Below are 25,647 nucleotides of genomic sequence, written 5' to 3'. Positions count from 1 at the left end.
AGGTGTTGGTTGACGTCGCAGAAGCTCGAGTATGAGGTGTAACCGGACAAGCAGCAGGCAGATGAAGTGTGTCGTTCAAGGTCGTTCCAGACCCAAGTCAAGCGTCTCGCCTGTGGCCCCTTATCGCTGTCCCTGGAGGAAATTCTTTGTCATTGGTAAGCCTTCGCTTTGGTTGGGATTGGGTGAAAGAGAAGCCAATCCTGGATTTGCCCCCCAAGAAATGCAGGCCGAGATGGAACGACGTTCTAGGCTCACCTCATTTGGTTCCAAGTCCAATGTAGTATATGATCTACATGGCAGGAGGGCCTGGGAGACGCAATTGGATCTGAAGGGAACCGAGTGCCACGATCTTGCCGCGTCCAGTTATCTCCGTAGTTTCCGGCGGCAGTTTGGAGCTTTGACCTACTTGTCCCCAAGCTCAGACAGGTGCGGCCAGTTGGCACCAGATCACCCAGCGCGTCTGAGCATTAACTGACGACAACTTGGTGTGAGTGCGATGATTGAATGTCTTTGAGTGTACCTAGTACTCCTAAACAGCCTGACAATAGCTTCAATAGTGTACGTGATTGTACCACATAATACCCCGCCATAATTACCTCGGTCTGTCCTTCAGACATTTGGAGGTGAATCACTACGAGCGTCGATTTCAATCTGACCAAGTTCAATATATGGTATATGTTGTGTTGGGCTTAGAGAAACAAGTCGGGTCTCCAATATGGCATCACAGTTACCTACTTTTCCTAGATTCGTGTTCACCATCATTGAGCCGATTTCATTGTAAGCTAGGCTTCTGCCCCTATGTACATTTCTCTCTGTTGACCCCGATACAGGATTGCTGGCGCTGTTGCACCTTTCATATCGCCGGACTGGTTTATTGAGGAGCAGATATCGATTACAAAACCTATTGCCCATACAGATAATTCTCGCCTCGTAGCACTGCAGCTGGGAAACGCCTATGGGTTGCTGTTTTTGCTTGGGGTTGCCGTCCTTTACACGAGCTCAGAGTTGAAAGTCGTTCGGAATTACTTATGGGCTCTGTGGGTTGCGGATCTGGGGCATGTTGGTCTCACGGCTTACTTGCTGGGCTATGATAGATCCTTGGCTGTAGCTGATTGGAACGCCATGACATGGGGAAACATTGGAGCTACAGTAAGTCAAATATTACATTGATCCTTGCTCACGGAGGTGCTGATGCGATGCTAGGTATTTCTTTGCCTGACTAGAACAGCATATTTGCTTGGGTTCTTCGATAACAATACACATACTTCCCTGGGCAGGAAAAAGACTAATTGATGTTGGCTAAGTTCCTTGAGTAGCAGTCTGGGGAGGTATCCTCGCCCCGCATTCATGCAGTCAACCTCATGATCCTGTTGCAATTTCTCGTGTCATCAGATCAAACCATTAACCACGTCGATATTAGTATAGCAAGGAGTCAATTCAGCTTTAAATTTCTAGCAACATTTGATTGTCAGGCTACGATACACTTAATGTTGTCGTATTTCCAACCAATCATTGTGCCCAGTGTTTGTACGTAGCTGATGTGTTAGTCATGCATTAAACAGGAAACCAATATCTATTCTGTTGCGGGGCGTCACGTTCAACAGTGATAAGGGACGGAACTTACGAGAAGGTGATACTTTGGGGCAAAAACAATATCAAATCTGGTAAACCACTTCATATATAAGAAAGCATTCCGACACGAAAATGTTTCTGTAAAGTTACGACCCGCTAGCCTCCCGATGCATGTTCCTTTTTAATACGTTCTTTCAGTTCCAGACGTCTGAGTCGCTCAGAGGTGCTGGACTAAATCGCATCGCATTTAAACGCACACGGGGTATCCATGGCATGGCTGGACTATCTGGTACTGGTATGTCTAAAATTGAGATATCTATAGCCACATCGTCATCTTCGAAAAAGTTTGGTGTACTGAGATCTCGACCCGGTGAAAGTGGCATCTGGGTCAAGTCATATCCTACGGGGAAATCTGTGGGTGGCGTAGGGTTATTCATGTCAAATTCGTGTTCCATGGCATGAACCAAGGAGCTTGATTCGTCTTCGAATGAGTGTCTCCGGGCGTCGCATTCCACGTCAGGGGAAGAATATAGAGCCCGACCGATGGCCGTGTTTGTACCGTTACCCAACCATCGCCGGGTCGAATGGACCGTGTCGGGAATAAAGACGCCATTGGAGCCTGTCGTTGGGGGACAGTGTGAGTGTGATGCTTTGTTCACGACACAATCATCGGGGAATGCGTCCGCAAATACACAATGTTGCGGGTGTCCAGCGCCCAAAGGGCATTCTTCATTCTTTTTGTGCCAGTGCCTGGGTTTGCCTCGATTCCGGTATGTTGGTCTCTGGTCCGCATATTTGCAGCAGAAGAACGACTACGAAACAAAGTCAGTCAAAACTGAGAGGCAAGCATATAGACAATTGCATTGTACTATAACATACGCAATCATTCGATGCTTCAGATTCTCCCTGAACACCAGACACCAGATGATCCTCATCGGTAGAGGACATGACATCTGAGTTTACGATGCTACCGTCCTCGTTACTCCAGTCAGACCAGATGTCTTCATCAACCTGTGCGCTATTGCCTGTGTCATCGTTTGTGGCGTGACTGTTTGACAACGATATTAAGCGTTGCCAATTATCATGCACAAGAGCGGGTAGCTCTTCCGATGTTGCAGGTGCTTCGACAAGGTCAGACTTAGAGTGTTCTATGCCGAAGCTTTGAAGCGCTGCTAGCTGGGCATTAAAAAGAGCTAGTTTTACTGGAGTTGGAAGTGTGTTGGCTCGAGTAAGCTCTGCTGCTTCTTTCCAAACAAGTTGTGTTTGCGATGGCAATCCTGGAATTTGAACAATGACGACTGTTCCTCGAAGAAGACGAGGCATGCCGTTAAGGATAGTGATCAAGTGTCCGTTGGCTGATTGCAAGTGTGGCACCCAGCATACAAAGGTCGATTTGATCTTTGAGCGTCGGCAATAGTTGAACTCAACGATGTCAATCCAGAAGGGTTCCTGCAAATTAACCTTGCCAGGCTGCAAGTAAGCCCAGATAGGACAGACTCCAGGCAGGTCTCCAGGTAGATCTCCAGCCTTTACTACCACGCCATGAGCCTCTGCATTGTATGGTCCTTTCTTGATGTTGTCTCGCACGGCCGAGAGATTGTCAATTAGTGTTATTTTACCAGGGCCATCCTTTTCCAAGAAGCGTGCGACAAGCGGCAATTGGATGCTGTCGAGGTTTGCATAAGGTACTTGGATTTTTGCTATTTGCACCTTGCCATGAATGTGGTTTTTTTGATGGTATGTGTAATCGCGGACTTGTGTATGAAAAACAGCCATTGCAGAGCTTTGGGTTCAGGATTTAAAAGCATTCCGACGCTACCTTTGAGGGACCGAAAACACTGCCGAATCAGCCAGAATGGTATTATAATGTTTCATGGACAAGAGCCAAGCACACAACTCGATATGAACAGCACAAGCATTTCCGTGGAAACGAGATCACAAAAATAAAAAGCAAGTTTATGGAGTTGAGCCAAGGCTCACCTACCTACCCCTAATTCCTGTGGACAAAACGGTCATTCTCTTGAAATACTTTCGAGTCTTGATTGAAGTTGTTCGATTTGCTTTTTCCGACTGGGTGGCCTTGCTTGTTAAGACAACATGATAATAACTGGACCTGTCCTGGCTACTAGTGTACATCTTCTAAGAAGTTCCTGCAGAGACGTAGAGAGGCAGCTTGGAAAATTTTGTTCGTTATGTAGGCTCGCTTAAGTAACGCGCATGAAAGGCGTCTCAATACAGTGTGCACTTTGCCACCAGGAGCAATGCGCTGCTCGGAGTTGTACTATACACTTCGCGCCTATGAGCTGTCGTAAGCTAGTTGGCGCTAAAAATAATTAAAAATAATTAATTTAATAATTTAATAAAAAAAAACCTCCAAGTAAGGCTTCCGTTTGAAGTTACTCACAACGCTGCAACAGCCAGTTAGTGGCAACTTAGTTTTGTAGCAATACAAGCGACCCTCACCGAGTTTTGTTTCGCTTGGCAGGTGGGTGAAGATGTACCACAGGCCACTTGAAGAAAGACCAAGATGAGATTGCCCTCTTCGTTGTTTCAGCTGTCTTTAGAAGCGTCAGATCCAGGTTCTGGCTGCTGATCCACCTTCGTTTCTGGCTGTTTCAACAACTTGCTGAATGCCTCGGTCAAGGACGGTTTGCCTTCTTTCTGGTCCTTCCCCTCCAAGAGATCGGAAAAGTACTTGGCGATCTCTTGCTCGGCAGCCTCATCCGCCTCGCCAAGATTTGCCCTTGTGTGTTTCTGCGCTGCTGCCCGTAACTCGCCCACACTCGAGATATCGAAGGCCCAGGAGACCCCGCCTGTCGCCATAATACCAAAGGACATTGTGTTGAGTGTGGCCAGCCCGAGCGCCTCCACCGCTACGAAGCCACCATCACCTGTGATTTTACTGACTGGGTTGTTGCTCTGTTCGTAGAATAACGGTATACCAGAGATGTGTTTTCTTGCTATGGCACGTCGAGTGATGGCGGTTGAGAGAGCCAAGAAGCCTGCACCAGCGAAAAATATCCCCAGCTGACTCAAAGATCGCTGCGAGAGTATGGGGGACCGTGTATCTGGTCGTGTGCTGGCTGGGGGTGTGAGGTCAGCCGGCGCAACGACTTGCTGAGCTGCTGCGGCAGGGGGTGTGGCGGAAATTGTAGAACGCTGTCGCTCCTGATCGTCATTCGCGATAGTCATCGTCGTGCCGAAGGACCACATCGTGGTAGGTGTCGTGGCGGCGTCCAGGTAATCAAACTTGATCAGCCCGGAAGAGAGAAGGAAGGATTGGACGCGTCGACTCGAGCTCGTGCTACCGATCGCTACAGTAGACGTACCTAGTTTTGAAAGAAAGTTCAAATACTGGAGTTGTCTCAATTGAAGGGTCTCTTATTTTTTAGTGGAGTGGTTCCGCTGAAAATCTGGGGTAGCGCTAAAACTACCTTACCTCTCGACACGCTGGTTTTATCATGTACACCTTGCCATCTGATAAGAGGCATACCTTCGCCTTAGACTGAGCCTTTGAATCAATCACACTGCAATTGTCATGCCTCCGCTCGATGAGGTGATTCCTGCCACTATTGCCTGCATTTTCTACACTAGAAGGAAAACAATATTGGCATTTGCAAATCAATAATCACCCGATCCGCTGCTTCCATCACCGGTTCCCGGAATCCGTAACGAAATTGCCCCACCCATGTCTCTGAGTCTAGAACAGGGCATAGATGTCTTGCTTATTACCTGTTCTGTTTCAAAAGAGAACATGGTATACCAATCTTTTCTAAGAAACGCCTGCTTCGACTCAGCCCAGCATTCGGTATAGTCTGGAAGCACATGCATTAAAACTCGTACCAACAGAACGAGACAGTGTTTTGTGTAGTCCAGCTTCATATGCAACCATATAGCTTCCGCGGATGGCTTGCTCGGATCCTGGAGCAGCCTTGGAGGCAGCTCTCTAGAGGTAATAGGTGTTTCATCATCGTAGATTTTGATCGAACCTAGCACCTCTAGAGCCGTTTGAAGATGCACCAGCGGTTCACGCAAGTCCGCGGCCGTTGCTTGTGGTTTCAGCTGACTAGCCACATCATAAGCTCGGTGAATACGATCGCTGAACTCCCGCACAAATCGATGCCGACGTCCTGCAAGACTTCCCTGCTTAAAGGAATGGCGCCAATATCGATGGGTTGCCGCAAGCGCCCGATAGTCAGAGACGCTGGCCAAAGGAGATATAACGCTGCCCCCCTGACGGGCTTGAGAGGCCGGCTCCTCAGCTATCTGCGCATCCACTACCGCAACTAGATCCAGGTAATCAGCAATTAATACGCTTTTTTATATGGCCAATGCTAAGCTAACGAGAAAGACTCCCGGAATCCAGTATCTCTCATTTAATACCAACCTCTAAAGGTGATATCGTGAATGAATATATGACTGTCAAGCAATGATGCTGGGCAACAACTTACTAGCCCTGTGCCCAGCGGCAATCCATGATGCTAGTTTGCTCATTTCCGTACGTGCGTTCGTGTTGATCTACTATCGGTGAAAGGACAGCCACTGTATGGCCTGCTAGGTTAGTCAATCTACCAGCCTTTGTTCCCTGCCTATATATCAACTTGTGTATGTCATGATACACATGGACTGACTGGCGAATAGCCGGTTTTTTCTTTAACTGGAATAGTGTGGTCCATCGTTCTTTTCAGATACAGATGAAAAGAAAGCGCAAGTCACCTTGATGCTGCTGACCTGCTCGGCTTGAGCGGGATGCCATGGGTACAGCAAGGGCTGGCCTTCCAAACTTGACATATGATCGTTTGGAAAAGGCGGTTTGTAATAGACCACCCGGGTATTCACCTGGGAGCGAAGTTGAGCTGGAGGTACCATTGCATCAATAGATTCCCCATCAAAATGCTTGGAAAAAAAAAAAAAGGAATTCTACCACCTGCACAGCAAGATTGCCCACAGTTGCTAATCTCAATGAGTGGTGTAGCAAATGAGTGGTGCTAATGATGTAGGCGAGATGACAAATCGCATTTGTTCAGCATCACAACAAGCTGTCCATTGGTCACGACCGATCCTAGAATTCAATCAGGCGCAATAGGCCAAAATTGGGACGGGATGTTACTGTACGATCCTTGCGCCGCCTGTAGGTAACTACTAACAAGCGGTACCAGGTAGAATGAGCAATGTATCCAGAAGTTATCGGTCTGGTGGTATGGATGGAGTCTGACGATGGTTGCCACTGAAATCAGGAGCAAACTGAGAATCATACCTACCCGATCCGACTCCTCGACTGCACCAAGGCACGATGGACCCACTCGGCGATGTGGATTAGACTAAACTAGACTAACCTTAGTGGGTAAGCCATCCAACCTAATGCAGTTGTTGCCAACCTCATCCTTCCACTCATTTTGACTTAACCTTGTCCCAAGAATCACGGAAATTTATGTAGATAACCTGGAACAGCGTCTCATTGCACAGTATGGCAAGGAACAAGCCAACCAAATCGAAATCGTCCGTGCAAACGCCCTCATCATCCGGAAAACAAACCGTTGCAGCACGACCCAACTGGCCATTGTTCAAGCCTTTGCTGCCTGTTGCACCTCTCAGCCTTGAACCACCGGTGCCGGCACTCGAAGACAAGATCCTTGTCGCTCGCAATTTCTTCCCCAGATCACTATGCCGAGATTATGTTACCTTTCTTCAAAGTCTACCTCTAGTGACCACACCTGGTCGACCTAAGCGTGGAGAAGCAGTCCGGGTGAACGACAGGTTCCAAATCGACGACTTTCAGTTCGCCCAACGATTATGGCTAGAAACTGGTTTAAAGGATCTTTTGAACCAAGAGTCGGTCAGACATCTATGGTAAGATTTACACAATTTCAGATCGTCGAATGTATCATGAAGCATTGCTTATTTCTTTCACAAATTAGGGAAGGTGAAGTTGCAGGCTGTAAGTTACACACAAGTCATGCCATATTTTGCTTTCTTGCTGAAGAAGGCATCAAATTATGCGGCTCGTCACCACAAGTCCCTGCATCTTTCACATATGCTTTTCAGGAAGACACTCGACCTCAATAACCTGCGCCACCAACTAACTCGTTGCGAAGTGAATCCGAATATACGCGTGTACAGATACTCGAAAGGACGTAAGTGATCCCAAGTGTTTGGAACCTTAGCTTCCCGATGGGTTTGTTACGATCTTGGGATATCCCAGTCCGCATCTTCAAAGGATTCTAGTAGCCATGAACAAAAGAAAAGGCTAACATGCTTTTTTGCAAACAGAATTTTTCGATGCACACTGTAAGTTCCTAAGTATTTGGGTTTCACTGCAGATACGCCCGATTCGGTACTACCCCTGCTATACATCACAATGGCGCTATGGTTGGAGGTTAGGGGCAGGGATGACGTTCCGTGCGGTATCCGAATCTTCGGGCTACCATTTCGGCTACTGCTCTCCTTGGCTTCTTATTACCCGGTTCGATCTACTAATCTCCAAAAAAAAAAAATTTCCTTTTTCCTTTTCTTTCTTGCTTTTGCACTAGTGTACCTAACGGTGTGGCCGAGGCGTGCAAACAGCTGATATGAATAACAGATGATGATTTTAACGACGTGGTTCTCCCTACCGCTGAGACGACTGGAAGCATTAGCACGAGAACAACATGGACATTGTTGCTCTACCTGACTTCAGCTGCAGATGGCTGTCTTGGGGGTGAGACTTGCTTTTATCCTCACGATAGGAAAGTCAAGAATGAAGAGGTCGTTATAGCACCTGAGACAGGGATGCTGCTTTTACACAAACATGGGGATGATTGTCTCCTCGTATGTTCCTCTCTTCTAATTTCGTTCTCGGCATAACCGTATTGACTGCATTCACAGCACGAAGGGCGCGAAGTTCTAGATGGCCACAAATGGATCCTGCGAAGTGATATATGTGTGAGGAGATAGACAGTGATATCGTGTAATCTCGTCTCTCAACTTGTGTCTCAATGTAACGATACGAGTATGTCTTCACATATGCGCCCCGCACATTTGCCTTGGCGGGAAATGCACCGTTTTGGTAGTTGCCAGCCGCATTTTCGTAGATCTGGGAGAGGTGAGGGTGGCATTTGGGAAGCCTATACCATAGGTTGCATGAATGCAGCAAGATTTCCCTAATACTGGTTTTCTTCTGAGGACTGCAAGAGGAGTCGTCATCATCCCTTAACGGCTTGAAAGAGGACCTGTTGTCGTCCGACCGGTACAATTGCCTTGTAACGGGAAGAGAAGACAGGTCTCGAGAACATAATCTAATACAAACAGCTCCCTAGGTTAAATAACAAGTTACGGAGTACTAACATTTATCTCCGCCATCGATGTATAAAACGTGGCTCAGATGTGTTGGCTCTAGACGGTCTCCATTAAGCATAGTGCTTGCTTTAGAGCCATGTATGTCACAGCCATTTTTCCTAGAAACGACAAAATAGGAGTGCAAACTACGTTCTGTCCCGGGAAACAGCGAGACATGCCAATAGGGTGTAGTTTGTTCCTTGCTCCACACCAGAACAAAACAGGCAGGGTTGTACCAAACTATGTATCGTGTGGGACATCACTTCAATAAATCTGCAAGACAGAACATTCAAGCCCCCACCAGACAATCACTGCCCGCATATGGCTTAATGCGGCTTTTTCTTTTTCTTTTCACTGAATCGTACACATGTAGTGAGAAGTTACATTAGCTAGCGACCAGGCATATGACCCTGGGTCTGTTGGGTCTTCTAAATAAGTCACTCCTGATGGTACATTCATCCAGAGAACACTAACCACAGTGTTGATGGTGTCTTGAAGCATTGCAGAAGGTACAGACGACCGGTACTAGAGGAGCGGTCAATCTGACATTGCTCTTGTTCCATGCAACCCCCCCTTAAACGAATGCAGCGTGTCCTATCCAAGGAAGATCTTTCCTGAATGGGATGAGTATTTTTCTACTACAACGGTCCAAATGGTATGGGTAGAATATGTTAAATTATTAACGATGGAATGTATAACATTTGTGAGAATCCTGGCACTTTTGAGATACTAAATCTATCATCCCGTTCTGTGATAAATGACCTTTGTTTGCACAGGCTTGCTTCAGAATCCATATTCTTATATTTATAGGAATGCAGTTTGCAAAGTAAAGCGAAAGTTCCCAGTCACGCAATTTCTAGTACTACACAGATGACATAAAGTTGGTAAGCTCTAACCGACAATATCCAATACACTAACTTATATTATTAAGAAACGCAGCTTCCCAGCAGCATAGATGTCTTATAGGCACACGTGTGACGAAAACAGTGACCCCAATGGCATGCAAATGTACGAGATCGGTGAACTATGACCTGCTATTCTCAGAAATACACAACGAAAAGCGGCAACGTTGCAGAAGGATAATACAGGAATAACGTTGGCATATCGATCGAAGCTAACAAGAAAAAGGGGCATAAGCATAAATCTGTTACCAAGTCCAGCAATGCCAGTGTCCGTGCCAGTGCCAGTACCAGCGGAACTGACGCTGGTGTCCTGAAATACTTTGCCGGAACATCAAGTATGACAGCTCGAGTAATGACCACAAAGAAACTTCCTCCAGTGAGCGAAAAAGCTCAAGAAGCAAGAAAAAGTAGACGTGACCTGCCAAGAGCCCGGTCAGAGATAGATCTGTACAGATAATTGGCTGAGTGGGGTGGAGGATTGGTCAAGCATGACGTCTGTACTTTGTAGTTACCGCAAATTAAAAACCCAATTACATGTACAAGGTGTGAAAAAGAAAACAAGCGACTGTCGATCACGTTACCCGATTTGATATGCAACGACTAATGGCCGTCCTACCATCCCCGCATGATCTGTAGCACAAGAATCCAGAAAAGGACCCTCGCCCCAGCCCCGGTCCCCCAAAGTACCTCGCATGATTTGCAGTGGTCCATGAGATCGAACAGGATGAATCTTTATGGCATTGTATTTTTGTGATATTTGAGTTTCTTTTGTTATGTCTACGGCACGAAGCTAACTTAGACTACTCTGGGCATGACTGCGAAGTAGTGTTGGAGCAAGCTACAGTATAGACACCAAGAGACATGAAGTCGCATTAAACTCAAAGATCTACTGGTCTATGTGTAATAATCCTGTCTTCTACTGTGCTATGCTGCTGCCTCTCCATTGGAAAACTTTACCAAATCCAGTAAATTCCGAGCTTATTCAAAGGCTTTTCGTGACAGTGCACTGAGAACCAACGTGACCTCTCTGTGAAGTTCTGTATACACCACTTGCTGGAGTTATGGATGGGCGACCCACTGAACCCACTATAGGGCATGACGGGTCGCGCACGTTGCACGTGTATACTTCGACATTACGTGCAATTTCTTGTTTGGCCTTGGCATATCAATCACATCCTGAGAACACGGTCGTCACCTCAAAGTGATCGAAGTCACAAGAGAAATCTTAACCAGGCAGGTGAAACAGCATTGAATCACACGAATAAGCGTCCAACGGAGAGGCCGGTTATCTAGTAGTCAGTGCTCCAGAATGCGACTGAAAGCGCTTGAGTCTGCTGACAATTGCTTGGGTTTAGGTAGCAGTTCTTTTAATATGTAATATTCTTCGTGGCCAAGAGGCTGCATACCATGCTCTTGCTCAATTATTGCTATTTTCACACCAGCCACTTCTGCATGCCTACAAGCAAGATGGAGTTGATGGGGCTCATGTTACAGACCTGCGAAACACAAAAGATATTTGGGAGGATCGAGTGGCCGAGTGGAGTAAATGTACACGAATTTCTAAAGCTCCAGAACTAGGCAGATCATTTTACGCCGTGTACTCAGCGGTATCACAAGACTCCTAAGTTTTTGGACAAATTGGGAGTGGTTATCAAAGCCTTCAAAACCGTCATTTCCCGGTTCACACTATTAAGCAAAGTTGCAATAGACTGTAATATTTTCAAGTGGTAACATATAAAAAGAGTCTGGGAGTAAAACTCGAGGGACTTCATTTCCTCGCCCTCTGAAATCCTATGTGGTGACTTCATCCTTGTATCTTGGCACTTACCACTACATTAAGTACCGGCAATGCCAACTCTCTATACGAGCCACAAAATTTCGGGCTCGGTGCGCAGTGCTTCTTGGTGCGTCAAAGACTCTGGTAAGTCTAACAAAGGTATCCTCTAGAAATTCACCAGCACTAACTTGCTTAGGAGAGGAACCGAGTACAATGCAGGGAGCCAGAGCAAAGTGTGACAGTGGAAAGAGAGTCTGTCAGCCTTGACAGACTTGTAGGCCAATACACGAAAACTGACATATCCTCCGATCAGTAAAGGGAGGATATAGCCCGCAGTAAAGGCGCCATTGCCCCAGTAAGCAGGGCACGCTACAGACCAAAACATTATGAACAGAGCTGTGATCCAACGAGTGGGTGCATCACCAAATGCTAGAGGCATTGTGGCCCTGCCACGGATGCGATCTCCTTCCACGTCTCTCAGGTCTTGAATCTGGACTGTGCTGAACGTGCAGAGACCGAGAAGCAGGCACCATTCATAGCCAACTCTGGTCATTGTGGTGGCGGTCATTGACTCAGCCGCCACACGAGTGCCACCCAGCTGACCCGTGGAGTAGAACAAGGCATTGATCAGGTTCTTAGCCCACCAGGAGCTGGCACCACTCGCATAATCGTAGATATAAGTCTCGGCCATGAAGGCAAGAGCCTCTGGGAAGCCACCCAGCCAAAGGCCACTGGCTAACACCAAGAGGGCGGTAGCGACCTTGTACCATTGTTCAGCACTTTTGATGCTCAATCTGCCCGAAGGGATAGCTCTCCAGGGCTTGTTGATTCTATCTTCCTCAATTGAATCGGGATCCTTTTGATTACTGAGATCAAAATGGAACACGTAGAGCCAGATATACAGAGAGACCCGAGGGAAAGCCCAAGCTATTTCCTCTAACCCAGGGTGAGGATTTGATGTCACGCCCCCGGAGCCAACACTGCACATAGCAAACAGTATTACCGGCAGCACATACGCTTTGATGTTGCTCTCGGTGATCAAGTGAGCGAGGGAGATAATCTCTCTTAGCTGTGTAATGGGCTGCGACTCGTTAGCTCGGTATTCGGACAGCAGGCATGGTGAAAACTCACATTTGATGACCTGGCCTCGTCGGCCTCAGTCACCTGATTTGTATTCTCAGCGTTCTTGGTGACATCTCCACCCAGCTTCTCGTCAAGAAGGGTGGTGGACTCCAAAGTTTCTGACTTCATGTTGGATGCATACACAACGAAACAAGCCAAGGAGCTTCTTGAGCTAAGTGAAAGAATTGGAGGGCGACAGAGCTGAGCTCTGCGGGATTATGTTGCAATGACAAGAGAATATATACCACTGCACGAGTTTGAAAACCATTCCACTTATCAAATTACTATGTACCTCACTGCCTAGGATATGATATCGTTTCGCCACAGTCAAACTGCAAGGGAATGGGGTATAATCCACGCCATCTGCAAGTTATCCACACGAAGTCTTCCAGGGATCCAGTTTCACCACCATGGCCAGGCCAACCAGGAAAGTCGTTTCGAGGTGCTGCTTGGGTTAGGACTTGCCATAGTCTTTATTACGGCGGTTTGTCCCTACTGGGTCTTAAATATGGAGACACTATACACGCAATGATGGGCCACATCATCCCGTGATCTAGCCAGGATCAGTGATCTTTGGGCTGTTCTCCACGCCATTGGCTCTCGGAGTTATATCGCTGCAGATATACTTTTCTGCGTCAATCCGGTAAAAACCATGCATAGGTCTCTGACAGCTCGCTAAGGCTAGACAACATGATTGCGAACTGTCAATATTGCATCGCAGGTAGCCGGTTTGGTGAGATCCTGGCAATCTGGCCAAGAATCTACGCCCCCGTCGAGACACGAAGGAACATCTTTAGCAATGGTTCAAGGTTTGGCGCTTGATGAACTCCTCAAATTGTGCTAAATAAGGACAATGAGCTTAGCGTATAAACAAGGACTTGAGCATGGTAGAAAGCGAGTATACAATAAACCTACCATGTAAGGTTTCGAATAGTTGAAACTCCCTCGAAGCAAGGCCAACGTGCGGACTGGCGCCGACAACTTGCCGCTCAAAATCGAAGCGTATTTGAGATGACTTCGGGAGAACACAACAGATAACGTGGGGTATCGTATTCTGGTGGAAAGAGCGCAAGAAAGAGCCACAACGAAGGATGGATCAGGATGGACATTGCATCCACTCTTAACAAGGGTTATGGCGGGTAACCCACGGAGCGATGATTTGAAAACGCTCTCGAGTAAAGGATGGTCCAGAAACTCTGCAACCAAATAAGAGTCATGTTTCCGGCAGTTATTTGCACATGCAAACATACATCGGTTCATGAACAGAACACCTCTTCTACGCCTTCCTGTTCAAGATCACATCAGTTGTGCCAGCATGTCTTGGCTGTTTGGTAGCAGTGTTTGCCAGCAACGTTTTATGGCTTGTTCGCCAGTCCTCAACGACACGCCGGCGAAATACCAGACGGATCCCAATTCGCAAAATATAAGGCCAGTCTGAATGGCAGTTTGTGGTACCTACATATTTACGCTCCTAGCATCTCTTGACAACATTCAAGACTACCTACCTATATACATACTGCAGGGCGCTGCAGCATGCCGATCAACCAGCTTTATATTTGTCCCACTGAGATGAGAAACAGCGGTGAATGCTGTGGTGGTCACCAATCGAAGTAATACTCAGTTCTCCTAACCGATTGAGACCCTTCTTGTATTGTTTCGTGTGGTAGGCGTGTGGTGAAGTTTTTCTTATCATTTGTTATCTACCATGACTGATTAGGTGCAGAGCAAAGGTACGTACGAAATTTCTAATCTCGGTTGATCGAAACAGCCCGTAATTAGTTATGGGAATAATTGGTGTCCCGGGTGAATTGAGTACTTGCGCGACTTTACCTCTCTGCCTCTTCCACGGATCCGTACTGTATGTGCAAATGTCGTTCTCCAAAGTTTGCAAACCCCGGCCGAGGGTTGCTGAAAGTGGGAAAACACTACCACAAAAATGATCTGATCCGAGTGGCACCTCTGACATTCCCTTGACCTTGCTCCGAGGTAGGGGTTCGTGCCGGCCCTTCAAATGGACCGACCCGCTTAACAGTGGGCAGCGTTGACCCCACTGAACGAATTGCACCCTCGCGGAAGAGAGTCGTGAGACTTCCGTCGCCGAAGAATCTTTGCAAACCTCACCAAGACACCCCTGTCTGAAAGAAAACGGCCCCTAGCTTAGTACAAAACAATGACTAGCAACTGCAAAGCACGTTTTAATGGGAGCGGATCCAGTGGATGCGCTAATTGAGGGGGGGTTTTCGAGTATCAATATGAAGTTCTGAGATCGAGATGGCGATGGCAAAGGCAGTGCTATCGGCCTCAAAAGGAGGTCGAAATGCAAGTACTCGTACGTAAATTACGTAAATTGCAAATAGATCATCGAATTCTGCATCCAGATCACTTGAAATATTGTGGAAAGCGCCGCCTGGGGAAGTTTCAATTTTCTCTCAGAGCTACAATCTGAGAATCAAGAAAAGTAGTAGTACAGATGGAACCCTGACTAAGGCTAGTGAAATGCTAGGCTGTCAAGGGCCTACGCAGGGAGACAGGCATTCTAGCCCTTGATTGCCATTCGAAATTATGGACCACGACGGATGTCGTGCCAAACTTTGGTTAGCTTGTCGATCTCGTACGTTGCGCGGGAACGACAACGGCTATAGGAGGACTCAGAATAGACACATGGATGGTAGTATGCGTCTTGGCACTGGCACTGTTCACGTGAGAAGCATGGTGACAAGTTGATGCCTTGGCTGCATGTTGAAGCACGTACAAGATGGGTCAACATGAACTGGCCAGCCATTTCTGGCTGCAAGAGGTTGCTTAAAACCCTTGCCAAGCACTCACCTAGATTGTACTTTGCTACTCGAGCTTAACACAGCTATCATACTGCTTCGAAACAATGTCTTGGGATCTAAAGGGAAAGTTTGCCATTGTCACCGGCGCTGGCAGTGGTATGTCATGTCCTAAAAACCCCCGATCTGCCGATGTACGATAAGGAGATTCCTAACTAGTTGGGCTACTAATAGGTATCAATCATGCCTTTGCCGAGGAGTTACTCAACGCCGGCACTTCAGTCATCTTCGCAGATGTTGCTCTCCGCCCGGAAGCAGAGGCGACACTGGCCAAGTTCCCCCATCCATCAAAAGATGGAGGAGCATCTGCTATCTACCATAAGATGGATCAGTCGGACTGGTCTCAGATATCTGAGACATGGGAATTCGCCTTGAAGACGTTTGGCAAAGTAGACCTGCTATGCCCTGGAGCTGGTATTTGGTGAGTTTAATCACTGCCGCACCACGCTAATACAAATGCCTCGACTAAACACTTCATCTTCTCAGGGAACCGCCATCGTCATCTTTCTGGCATGCTCCCGGTATCTCACCTCTTGCCAAGGACGATCCCAAAGGCAGCGGATACAAGATTTTCGCTGTCAACGTTGAGGGTCCGATCCGTTTTGCCCAAATCGCGATTGACTACTGGCTCGAAAACAAGATTGCTGGAAACCTCATCTTCGTCTCGTCCCAGAGCGCATATTTGCCAACCATTGGAACACCTCTCTACAATGCTGGCAAAGGCGCCTTGACAACCTTCACTCAGAGTCTAGCCCAGCTGAAGGCACGTCTCAATATTCGAGTTACCGCTATGTGTCCGTCCGTGACATTCACGCCGGCCACTCAACAAGACTACTGCAAGGCGAAGATCCGCGATTTTGACATGAACATGACATCAACAGAGTGTGCGAAAGTAATGATCCGTATGGTCAGCGAGGAGGAGTTTGGTAACGGAGATGTTGTTGAGGCTATGCAGTTTGGCAAGGAGAAGTCTGATGTCAGGGTGCGCAAAATCCCATTCCATACTCTGCTCCCAGAAATCGACTTCGACGGTGAATTCAGCGGCAAGAACATCATGGCGGAAGAGGAGAAAATCTATGAACAGCTCAAGACGAAGGGAATGCGTCCTTGATTTCTGCCTCATGTAGACACTTATAAATGCTGAATACTAAGTACAAGCAAATACTGGACAATGATGAGCAAAAATAGTCAAACCTGGGATGGGATAGCATAAACACCATTTGAGGTATCACGATATTTCAATATCACTGCCTGAAACAAAGTCCGCAGAACAAATACATGTCACAATTTCCAAAATTTTACAGCCCATTGTTCACACTTTGTGAGCATTTCATGAAGCGATACGCATAACATGTTTGCAACTCATTTCATGACTCCAGCAAAGTCGCATAATGCCTCGATGGTACCAATCAGGGGAACACCTCGATTCTGTCAGCCGATTATGGCATGGTGGTGGTGGGCGTTGGGATCTGTCGAACGACAACGCATAGCTCAATTCCGAGAGCCGGCACGTCGTTCGAATGAGACAAGACGGGTTCCGGTTCCGAAAATGAAGTTGATTTCGTAGGAGCAGTAACCTGCCCATTGATCCCACGCACATCCAATCAAATTGAGTTTGGTTGCAAGGGATACGAATTCAGCATTGCCTACCCACAGTTGTCTGTCATTTTACTAGCCCAAATCATTGTGACTACTCTAGTCCTTGCAATGTCTGTGCCGCAGCAGTTCCACTCAGTCCCAAAAAATTCCCATGTGAACAATGGTCGATGCAACCACACAAGTCAATCTTCACCAAGTCGGTATATTGCTGTGAATGAGAAACATTTGCGCCGTAGAAGTACATTTGCCCAGTCTCGCCTAATTGCTTGATCTCAGGACATACGATGAACCCGGGTTTCTATGTAATAACACGACTCGTGTTGCTCGGCAGTTGTTTTTATTCAATCAGTCAGCTCAACTATTCGTCGATAAGCACGTGAATCAGGTGAGCAGAAGTACAGAGTATACTGGGCCGGAAACTTACTTGAGAGTCGCATTATGCAATGAGTATGGTGCATACAAATTGAGTCATGCGAATGGCATCTTTGATCCTTGGTCTTGGACAACATCGGTCCAACTCCGGCTTTCAACGAGTGGTTTACTTGAAGAGCAAGGCCGAATGTCTTCAAGCTTGCCAGAGAAACTGGAGCCGGGTTCTTTCGCACTCAAATTAGGCTTTGCGTCTACCTGGAGCTGTTCATAAAAGCGGCCCCTTATACAGGGCTTTGGAACACGGTTCAGACATCCGGCCTCCATAGGTGTCTACCGTTTCCACCAGTGATGATCCTAGAGATTTCATCTGGAAAAGGGAGATCTGCGTGTAGTATTACTGAATACTAACTGTGTCAGGAACAAAAACGACGCGTAGATCGAGTCCTTTATTTTCTGGAGCAGGCTCGAAGGCTCGAATTGTTGGGTTATTTCCCATTTCGGTCATCAGTGGGCACAGCAGGGGATGCTATTCGCTTGGGACCAATTAGCTTCTTCTCCCATTTCAGGTTCAATCCTGCAGTCATGGTCACCAGTGGGACCGTTAGGTGTAGCCATGGATGACACGGAACCGTGACACAGCTGAGAATGGAAAGCAGGTCAGATCTTCGTGTGCAAACCCCAGAGTACTGTCATCCCGGGATTTCGGTTCTTGGCGATTCATCCCTGAAAGTGTCAGCATTGCCATATTGCTTTGCAATAAGAGTAAATTGCTTTCCACCTGCAAAGCGAGGAGGAGTATCGTACTATCTTTCCTTTGGTACGAACTCTATTCTGATGGTATCCTTGGCCAAGAATTATACTCGTCTTCTCAGATACTAGCAGCGTATATTTTGACGATGGCACCAGCTGGCTGGTATCCGATTCAGCCGACGGGTGTCGCTGCAGCGATTCTCGGTGTTGCTATCACGTTTTCCATTCTCAGTACGATCGTTATAGCCTTGAGAGTATGGACACGCTTCAAGATGAGGATGTTCTCGGTGGAGGACTGGCTCATGTGTATTGGTTATGTGAGTACTTTGAAGAGCAGTGCTTGGTAAAAACTGATTCTGATACAATAACAAGGTCATCAATATGGTACACAACTCCGTCATCGCGTACGGCACATTCACTGGCTTGGGTACACCAGACTCGGATATTCCCAGCCCATTGATTCTCATGGAGGGCTACAAGGTACAATATCCCCCCCGAATCAACTTCTATTCAACAACCTGACTTGAGCTGCAGACCGTATTCCTGTGGCAAACTTTCTTCCTCAGCGGCTTCGTTTTCATTAAATGCAGCATCTGCTTGACCCTCCTTCGTATCGCCGTTATCAGTTGGCACAAAACCACACTCTGGGTTCTGATCGCAGTCACATCCGTCTCCAGCGTTTTCGTCACCTTCTACGTCCTCTTGCAATGTCGACCGATCCCAGCAGCCTGGGGCGAGGTTGAAGGCACATGCGCTGACAACACCATCACTGTCGCCATCACCTTCATTATCTCGGCCCTTAACCTTATCACAGATGTGACCACGGCTGTTCTGCCGTTTCTCATGCTCAGACATGTTCAGATGTCGCGCCAGAAGAAGAATGCAGTCGTGGCCATCCTCTCGCTTGGTGTCCTTGCATCGATTGCAACGATCGCCCGCTTGCCGTTCGCCACCGCGTATTTTGCGAAGACCGACTACCTAGGTATGTCTGAACGTGTCCCTACAAGTAACCAGGACGCTAACATTCTCCTCAGTCGGTATTGGCCATATCATCCTCTGGACCGTCATCGAATGCGACCTTGCGCTGATAGCCGGATCCTTGCCAATGCTGCGGACCCTCTTCAAGGGCCTGAAGGACCGATCGTCCAACAAGGACCGATACGTACAGTCTTCCGAGCTCATGACGATCGGGCGCAGCGGCAACGGAAGAAGCGCGCGGGGCTACGTCAGGCACGATGATGAGGCAAGCAGCGAAGGGAAGAGCGAGAGCATGCGGGATATTGTTGTTAAACACGAGCAGGTCATTGTCCGCGAAGACCGAGATCCAAACGAGGAACAGTTGGAACCTTCGTACAATGCCAGGACATATGTATGACAGTGGTGAGCAAGCCGTCAATGTCAATGTTCAAGCCCAACTGTGCTTGGCCGTATATTACTAGGTTCGCAAGGCGTTCGGTGCGAAAAATGGAATTGGGTGTCGTGGCGAATATGTACCACGTTCGATGGTTCGTCGATAAAATTAATTCAAAACAACAGAACTATGTATGATGAGGATTCAAATACATTTTGTATTGAGCATATGCCAGCTTACATTGGGCAAGTCTAATGGTATCGTACTTTTCTTTTGTGTGCCAGACGCCTCAATCCACACGCCGAACTCCAGTAAATGCAGAATACGACCTCTTGACTCCATGAGACTAGTAGAAAAGCAACTGCAATGGCTTATTTTCTGCAGTGTACCTTTCCTTGAACTCACTTCTCGTGAGCCATTTCATCAGAGGCATAGTAATCTCCTTCATGTCAAGGATGCCCCTTTTCTTTTGATCGATGTGGGAAGCATCGATCACGAGCCTCTCCAGATTCTCCAATGACAAAGAGCCATTCTCGACAAGATCATTCAATCTTTGTGGAGTTCCTACAGCCAAACCAGTCTTGTGAGACTTGAGAAATTGCGTCGACTCATCAATTTTGATGTGTTTGGCAAACTACATGTCATAGGTTAGTCGTGTTATCTTTCATCCGACATCAAAAGCACGTGACATACCAATTTAGCGACGCTGTTCTCCTTGGACTGGTACTTTCTCAGTGATCTCACGACATCGGCAGCTCTGAGACCAGCGCCAGCCACAATGATCGTGTGGGGGGCACCCTTCTGCTTAGGTGCCTTGACAAGGTCCTTTGGATCCTTTACCTGCTTCTCCAAGAATTCGGGCAATTTCGCTAGTGTCCTAGGTTCCTGCCATGACGTTGTATCTTGTATAGAGCCAGCTATAATAGAATAGTTAGCAATCCTGCAGTGCACGAAAGATGAAAACAGGGGCTCTTACGTGAAATATAGAGATCTGCCAGCTCAACGGAACTTAAATCCGTACCGAATCTAGTTGTCCTCTGTGCGAGGTGGTCGGCCAAAAGCTGAGAGTCCATAAGAGCAATGCCGGTATTCACACCAAGCTCAGTATCCAAGAGACTATCATCCTGCTCATAGCCGTTCCTCTTCTTCTTCTTCTTCCGGCTACCACCGTCATCATCTCTGGGGCGCTTTTTGGATTTGGCTTTGGCTGCCAAAGCTTCCGACTTCGGAATTTCTTCTTCTTGAGACATGACTGTGTTGGTTGGCAAAGAGTGAGGTTGGAAGTTGACTGGGACACTTGATTCGCTGAAGCAAAAACTGGCATTCTAGAAAAATTCGACTAACGGGGCTTTGGGCGGCTAAGATGCAGATAGCTGTGACGTCGGCGGGCTTGCGACTATCGGTGTCTGCCCCGCCAAAAATTAATTAATTAACTTCCAAAACCTTACGGGCCCCGCGTTGTCACGCCGTGCATCGAGCTTGGAGAAGAGTCACAGTCACAGTCACAGTCTCCCCAAAACCAACCCTTCAACTAGGACAACTGGAATCGATATTCCACGACAACACTGCCCAGTGGCCGCCTGGATCCAATTGACCGAAAACCCGATCGCCTTCACCCAAACGATCGAACATGTCCGAGAAACCGACAGAAGACCCCACCCAAGCCGAGGCTTCTGTCCCGGCTGCAGAGGGCGCCGAAGACGCTGGGCCCTCCAAGAAAGCCCAGAAGAAAGCCGAGGCGAAAGCCAAGAAAGAGGCAGAGAAGGCGAAACGTGCCGCTGAAGTAAAGGCCCGCGAAGCCGCCCAGAAGGCAGCAGCCGGAGGAGGAGAAGACCTTGCCAAACAGAACTACGGAGATATCACACACTTGATCAAGGTCGATGCCGAGAAGGTCAAGCTGAAGGACTTGGGAGAGGAACACCTGGACAAGACGATCGTAAGCCGACGCTGATATTGAAATGACTACCGATAGCGTAGAGGCTGACATTGTTGTAAAGAAACTACGAGCATGGATTCAGAACTCTCGTATGCAAGGAGCCAAGATGGCGTTCGTTGAGCTTCGCGAAGAGAGAAACTGGTCCGTACAAGGAGTCATGGCCACCTCCGAGGCAGGAGAACCTGTCTCTAAGCAGATGGTACAGTGGACTGGCCGTATTCGACTCGAGAGCAAGTGACCCAGTTCCCTGCTTTTGAAGCTTCGCACACAGAAGTACTGACTAGGAAAAACAGGCTTCGTTCTTGTTGAGGCTATCGTTAAGAAGCCTCTCGAGCCTGTTAAGAGCTGCAAAGTCAGCCAGTACGAGTTACATATTGTACGTACCCCTCAAGTTTCCCTTGTCGTTCAAGGAAACACTCGTCCTTTTCAGCCTCCAAACCTTCCGGCAAGTGGGGCTTGTCGTCTTGATCAATCCGAACACTGAGGAATATTTCATGGTGCCGTGGAAAAACCAACTAACTGGGTTTTTTTTTCATATACCAGACAAAGTGCTACCTCATAGCTTCTGGGCCGCAAGAATTGGGAATGTAAGTCGATCACTGCCTACGAGTCGGCCAACGATACAGAATGTTAATTCGCAAAATAGGACTTTGGGCGCTGCCAGCAAAGCCGTCACCAATGTCGAAGAAGAAGAGCCCGAGGCAGCTGTTACTGAAGGCATTAAGGACCTCAACATCGCCGAAGCAGCTGCTCCTGGTGCAAGCCTGAACACCCACTTGAACAACCCGTAAGCAACATGTTTCTGGCTGCCTGTAATGCATTTCTGCTTTGTACTAGTGTTTTACTGTTTCTAAAGACCTCCAAGACCCTCTTGAAGTAACCATCACTGACCCCTAACTGTGTAGTGTTATGCACAAAAGAGCACCTGTTCAACAGGCCATTGCCGACGTCCGCATGACCGTACGAAAACTCTTTGCTGATTATCTGGAATCCAAGGACTTTGTTCAATTCGAGCCCCCGTGCTTGATTGGGGCCGCCTCAGAAGGCGGAGCTAACGTCTTTGGTATGAAGTACTTTGAGAAACAGGCTTTCCTTGCGCAGTCGCCTCAATTCTACAAACAATTTGAAATTGCTGGTGGCAGGAAGCGAGTCTTCTGCATTGGTCCAGTCTTCCGTGCTGAGAACAGTAACACCCCTCGTCATATGACTGAGGTATGTACCACAACCAACAAGCAATCGCAATTATAGTGCTAACAACGCATAGTTCACTGGTCTCGATATGGAGGTGAGATACTATGGTCCCATCACTATTCTTAACTCAATTCTGTTGTTGTTTTGGGAGACAACCTGAACATGCCTTTATTCTACGAATATTATTATTCAAAGAGAGACTGACGTCTAGTATAGATGGAGATCGAGGACAGCTATCTCGAAGTACGAGAAATGATCGAGGGCCTTATGCTCTATATCTTCAGGGGCCTGGAAGAGAAGCGAGCCGAGGAGATTGAGCTCATCCGCTCGGTCTATCCATCGGAAAAGTTTTGTAAGCAATCTCCGGGTTCACATCTCTACACCTTTCAGCATGTCCATGCAGCGCATACGGCCTGTCAGAAGCAGTTGGGCTTTTTGTGACTGTTTCATGATATTCTCGAAGACCCATCCACCCGGAAGTGATGATTGCTGACTCTGACTGCTGTAGTACTTCCTGAGGCTGGAAAGGAGGTGCGACTTACTTTCGCTGAAGGCCAAAAGCTTCTGCGTGAAGAAGGGTAGGTTTCATATGCCGCCAGCCGTCAAGAGATCTATCGCTTATACATGTGTCGTAGCCCCGAGGAGTACCGCAACGTTAGTGACTTCGAGGATATGTCAACGCCTCAGGAGAAGGCTCTCGGCGCGCTAGTCCGCCAGAAGTACAACACCGACTTCTACGTCCTCGACAAATTCCCTGAGGAGGCGAGACCCTTCTACGCTATGGAGGATCCTGCTGACCCCAAGGTCACAAATGCTTATGATTTCTTTATGCGAGGCCAGGGTACGTCGTTTAGAGCTCATCTCCCCCGTTATTGGTTTGCCTTTGCGGCAGTGATTACCAATTTGAATTTTTCTGCCGCCTTTACTCCAGAGACATGCTCATATTCCCGATTTCCCTTCACTAATTTTGCTAACTCTGATTCTTCGGCAGAAATCCTTTCTGGCGGACAGCGAATCCATATCCCTGAGCTTTTGGAAAAGAGACTCGTGAAAAAGGGGGTCGACCCGAATCAGCCTGGTATCAAGGAGTACGTCGATGTATTCAGGAGTGCTGGTGTGCCACCACACGGTGGTGGTGGTATCGGTTTGGACCGTGTGGTTTCGTGGTATCTTAACCTGTAAGAGCTTCCAGATCCCCTTTTTCTTCTCTCTCTTTCCAATCATGTGCGGGAGCGCATATTGGCTGAAATCACCTTTCATGCTCCTGGAACAAAACATGCAAAAGAAGTATTTGCTGACTCCGGATGATATAGGCCAAGCGTGCACCTCTCATGTTACTACGTAAGTTTCGCTATCCCACATTAACACCGAAATTTACAGTTTACTAACAGCCCTCAAGCCTAGAACTCCCAAGCGCCTTTTGCCTTAAGCGGTCGACAATCTTATACTTTGCTCCTTTTCGGAGCATATGCCATAGACAAAATAAAGCAAAATGTTACCATATCACAACCCATCGACCAATGTCAGTCAATAATATTGATGCATTGACACACTTTTTCTTTTCTCTTCTTCTTTTCCCGTGTATCCATCGTGTTGTAGGGAAACTGCAATGGTCGAGACCAAAAGTTCTTGAAAGTGCAGTAAATGACTGTTCTTAAGAAGCTGCGTGTGCCAGGAGACTGATAGTATTCACAGCGTAAGGAAGTCGCACCCGTTTCATCTTACATCACAGATTCTTTGAAGTATGGTAGGATATACCTCGCCTATATGAAAGCCTTTTCCTCACTCAACCCCATCAACTACAACCTCATCAACCACAACCACTCCTCCTAAACCACGAAACATCCACACTCGCTTTTTTGGACGATCTTTTTGGTGATCATTCCTTCGCTTTGTACGATTTATCGGATCAGTGAAAGCACATAAAAGCAACGGAAAAAAGAAAAAAGAAAAAAAAAACACACCCACTCACACACACAATCTTTCTTTCACTCACATATCCTCAACCATGCGGAGTGCTATAGTCGTCTCCATGGTCTTGACTACGGGCCGTGTTGCTGGTTTGGAAGGCTTGAGCATCGCACCACCAGGCTGTGCCAACCGTTGCATGATCGACAGCATGTACATCACCCAATGTCAGGATATTGATTGTCTCTGCCATGAGGACCACTTTCAAAAGGTATGATGGACCAACCCAGTCCATTATTTCATGCTAATGACGTGAGCAGTCTCTTTTTCAATGCCTGTACTCGCAATGTGATTCGCCCGACTACGGTTCCGCACTGCTGCACAGCATGAAAACCTGCATGGCGACTGGGGCCGAAATCCAGATGATGGGTCTCCCGACTGTCACGGAGCAGCTCAACAGCCGTGAGGATGACTATCTCGCCGGCCGAGAGCTGCAGGACATTCCGGGTCTCCAGTTACGTCAAGACAGCGCCGGCCCCAATGTAGCTACCGTGTGGCAGACAACAACGGTCTTTGCGACGACAACAATGACCGCTCCCTTGCCAGTCTCTATCGTGACGCCCTTTCCTGGCGCCAGCGGCCGGGGACCAGCGGTTCAGCAAGGGCCCGGGCCTATGACGAGCTTTTTCGATACCAACAACACGCAGGCTCAACCCACAAGACCCTGGATGGTCACAGTAAGCGAGACGGGGAGGCACCGACCTTCGTACCTTGCACTTCTTCTTTGGACAGCGGGCTTGTTGGTGCTGGATTATGCTCATGGTAATCAATGATACTAGACGGATAGGAATGTTTGTAGCCTGGTGGCTGAACTGTATATGTTTATTATACTCGTAATTAAGGGGAGAAGTCGAGTTGGAATGAATCGGTCCACCCTGTACTTATTGGTCACTCAGATAGATGGACGATCTTTATTGATACGGCTTGGAACCTTGTACGCTCAAACATGGTAGTGACAT

The 25,647-nt window shown here is 47.6% G+C and overlaps 12 protein-coding genes across 12 annotated transcripts; 6 read left to right on the top strand and 6 right to left on the bottom strand.

The window, feature by feature from the left end:
- The first annotated feature begins 481 nt into the window (after positions 1–481).
- BKA67DRAFT_648713 (uncharacterized protein) lies at positions 482–1,699 on the top strand. The gene is made up of 3 exons (XM_046105994.1): positions 482–777; positions 831–1,149; positions 1,204–1,699. Exons 1-3 carry the CDS (start codon positions 716–718, stop codon positions 1,291–1,293), a joined length of 471 nt encoding a protein of 156 aa, XP_045955226.1. The 5' UTR covers positions 482–715; the 3' UTR covers positions 1,294–1,699.
- A 67-nt stretch (positions 1,700–1,766) lies between these two features.
- Positions 1,767–3,484, bottom strand: BKA67DRAFT_681794 (uncharacterized protein; the record flags this gene model as incomplete). The annotated part of the gene is made up of 2 exons (XM_046108933.1): positions 2,452–3,484; positions 1,767–2,384 (listed from the first exon to the last, which is right to left on the bottom strand). Exons 1-2 carry the CDS (start codon positions 3,346–3,348, stop codon positions 1,767–1,769), a joined length of 1,515 nt encoding a protein of 504 aa, XP_045955225.1. The 5' UTR covers positions 3,349–3,484.
- Positions 3,485–4,122: 638 nt separating this feature from the next.
- BKA67DRAFT_661673 (uncharacterized protein) lies at positions 4,123–4,785 on the bottom strand (the record flags this gene model as incomplete). The annotated part of the gene is made up of 1 exon (XM_046107860.1): positions 4,123–4,785. One exon carries the CDS (start codon positions 4,783–4,785, stop codon positions 4,123–4,125), a length of 663 nt encoding a protein of 220 aa, XP_045955224.1.
- A 204-nt stretch (positions 4,786–4,989) lies between these two features.
- BKA67DRAFT_370669 (uncharacterized protein) lies at positions 4,990–6,338 on the bottom strand. The gene is made up of 3 exons (XM_046096485.1): positions 6,289–6,338; positions 6,024–6,123; positions 4,990–5,858 (listed from the first exon to the last, which is right to left on the bottom strand). Exons 2-3 carry the CDS (start codon positions 6,064–6,066, stop codon positions 5,194–5,196), a joined length of 708 nt encoding a protein of 235 aa, XP_045955223.1. The 5' UTR covers positions 6,067–6,123; positions 6,289–6,338; the 3' UTR covers positions 4,990–5,193.
- Positions 6,304–6,927, bottom strand: BKA67DRAFT_370747 (uncharacterized protein). Its single transcript, XM_046096486.1, has 3 exons — positions 6,688–6,927; positions 6,500–6,634; positions 6,304–6,411 (listed from the first exon to the last, which is right to left on the bottom strand). Exons 1-2 carry the CDS (start codon positions 6,825–6,827, stop codon positions 6,532–6,534), a joined length of 243 nt encoding a protein of 80 aa, XP_045955222.1. The 5' UTR covers positions 6,828–6,927; the 3' UTR covers positions 6,304–6,411; positions 6,500–6,531.
- A 112-nt stretch (positions 6,928–7,039) lies between these two features.
- BKA67DRAFT_538733 (uncharacterized protein) lies at positions 7,040–8,505 on the top strand (the record flags this gene model as incomplete). Its single annotated transcript, XM_046100516.1, has 6 exons — positions 7,040–7,422; positions 7,491–7,510; positions 7,668–7,706; positions 7,843–7,860; positions 8,153–8,379; positions 8,437–8,505. 6 exons carry the CDS (start codon positions 7,040–7,042, stop codon positions 8,503–8,505), a joined length of 756 nt encoding a protein of 251 aa, XP_045955221.1.
- Positions 8,506–11,731: 3,226 nt separating this feature from the next.
- On the bottom strand, positions 11,732–12,816 carry BKA67DRAFT_661671 (UbiA prenyltransferase family-domain-containing protein; the record flags this gene model as incomplete). Its single annotated transcript, XM_046107859.1, has 2 exons — positions 11,732–12,646; positions 12,697–12,816. The coding sequence occupies 2 exons, from the start codon at positions 12,814–12,816 to the stop codon at positions 11,732–11,734; spliced, it is 1,035 nt and encodes a 344-aa protein (XP_045955220.1).
- Positions 12,817–15,568: 2,752 nt separating this feature from the next.
- On the top strand, positions 15,569–16,632 carry BKA67DRAFT_538731 (uncharacterized protein; the record flags this gene model as incomplete). Its single annotated transcript, XM_046100515.1, has 3 exons — positions 15,569–15,620; positions 15,696–15,942; positions 16,008–16,632. The coding sequence occupies 3 exons, from the start codon at positions 15,569–15,571 to the stop codon at positions 16,630–16,632; spliced, it is 924 nt and encodes a 307-aa protein (XP_045955219.1).
- Positions 16,633–18,388: 1,756 nt separating this feature from the next.
- BKA67DRAFT_538730 (uncharacterized protein) lies at positions 18,389–19,617 on the top strand (the record flags this gene model as incomplete). The annotated part of the gene is made up of 4 exons (XM_046100514.1): positions 18,389–18,559; positions 18,615–18,722; positions 18,777–19,224; positions 19,277–19,617. The coding sequence occupies 4 exons, from the start codon at positions 18,389–18,391 to the stop codon at positions 19,615–19,617; spliced, it is 1,068 nt and encodes a 355-aa protein (XP_045955218.1).
- Positions 19,618–19,939: 322 nt separating this feature from the next.
- BKA67DRAFT_538729 (U3-containing 90S pre-ribosomal complex subunit-domain containing protein) lies at positions 19,940–20,843 on the bottom strand (the record flags this gene model as incomplete). Its single annotated transcript, XM_046100513.1, has 3 exons — positions 19,940–20,227; positions 20,287–20,510; positions 20,570–20,843. 3 exons carry the CDS (start codon positions 20,841–20,843, stop codon positions 19,940–19,942), a joined length of 786 nt encoding a protein of 261 aa, XP_045955217.1.
- A 201-nt stretch (positions 20,844–21,044) lies between these two features.
- On the top strand, positions 21,045–24,344 carry BKA67DRAFT_575590 (uncharacterized protein). The gene is made up of 13 exons (XM_046103509.1): positions 21,045–21,529; positions 21,591–21,759; positions 21,823–21,905; positions 22,073–22,116; positions 22,176–22,316; positions 22,435–22,741; positions 22,794–22,814; positions 22,937–23,072; positions 23,229–23,298; positions 23,356–23,561; positions 23,712–23,898; positions 24,034–24,061; positions 24,120–24,344. Exons 1-13 carry the CDS (start codon positions 21,224–21,226, stop codon positions 24,147–24,149), a joined length of 1,728 nt encoding a protein of 575 aa, XP_045955216.1. The 5' UTR covers positions 21,045–21,223; the 3' UTR covers positions 24,150–24,344.
- Positions 24,345–24,728: 384 nt separating this feature from the next.
- On the top strand, positions 24,729–25,461 carry BKA67DRAFT_538727 (uncharacterized protein; the record flags this gene model as incomplete). The annotated part of the gene is made up of 2 exons (XM_046100512.1): positions 24,729–24,899; positions 24,949–25,461. 2 exons carry the CDS (start codon positions 24,729–24,731, stop codon positions 25,459–25,461), a joined length of 684 nt encoding a protein of 227 aa, XP_045955215.1.
- Between the last annotated feature and the right edge of the window lie 186 nt (positions 25,462–25,647).

The sequence above is a fragment of the Truncatella angustata genome (assembly GCF_020726525.1).
Source record: "Truncatella angustata strain MPI-SDFR-AT-0073 chromosome Unknown BKA67scaffold_7, whole genome shotgun sequence".
NCBI classification, from domain to species: Eukaryota; Fungi; Ascomycota; class Sordariomycetes; order Amphisphaeriales; family Sporocadaceae; genus Truncatella; species Truncatella angustata.
The sequence above is the reverse complement of the archived record's forward strand: the minus strand, read 5'-3'. Positions and strand labels throughout refer to the sequence as shown.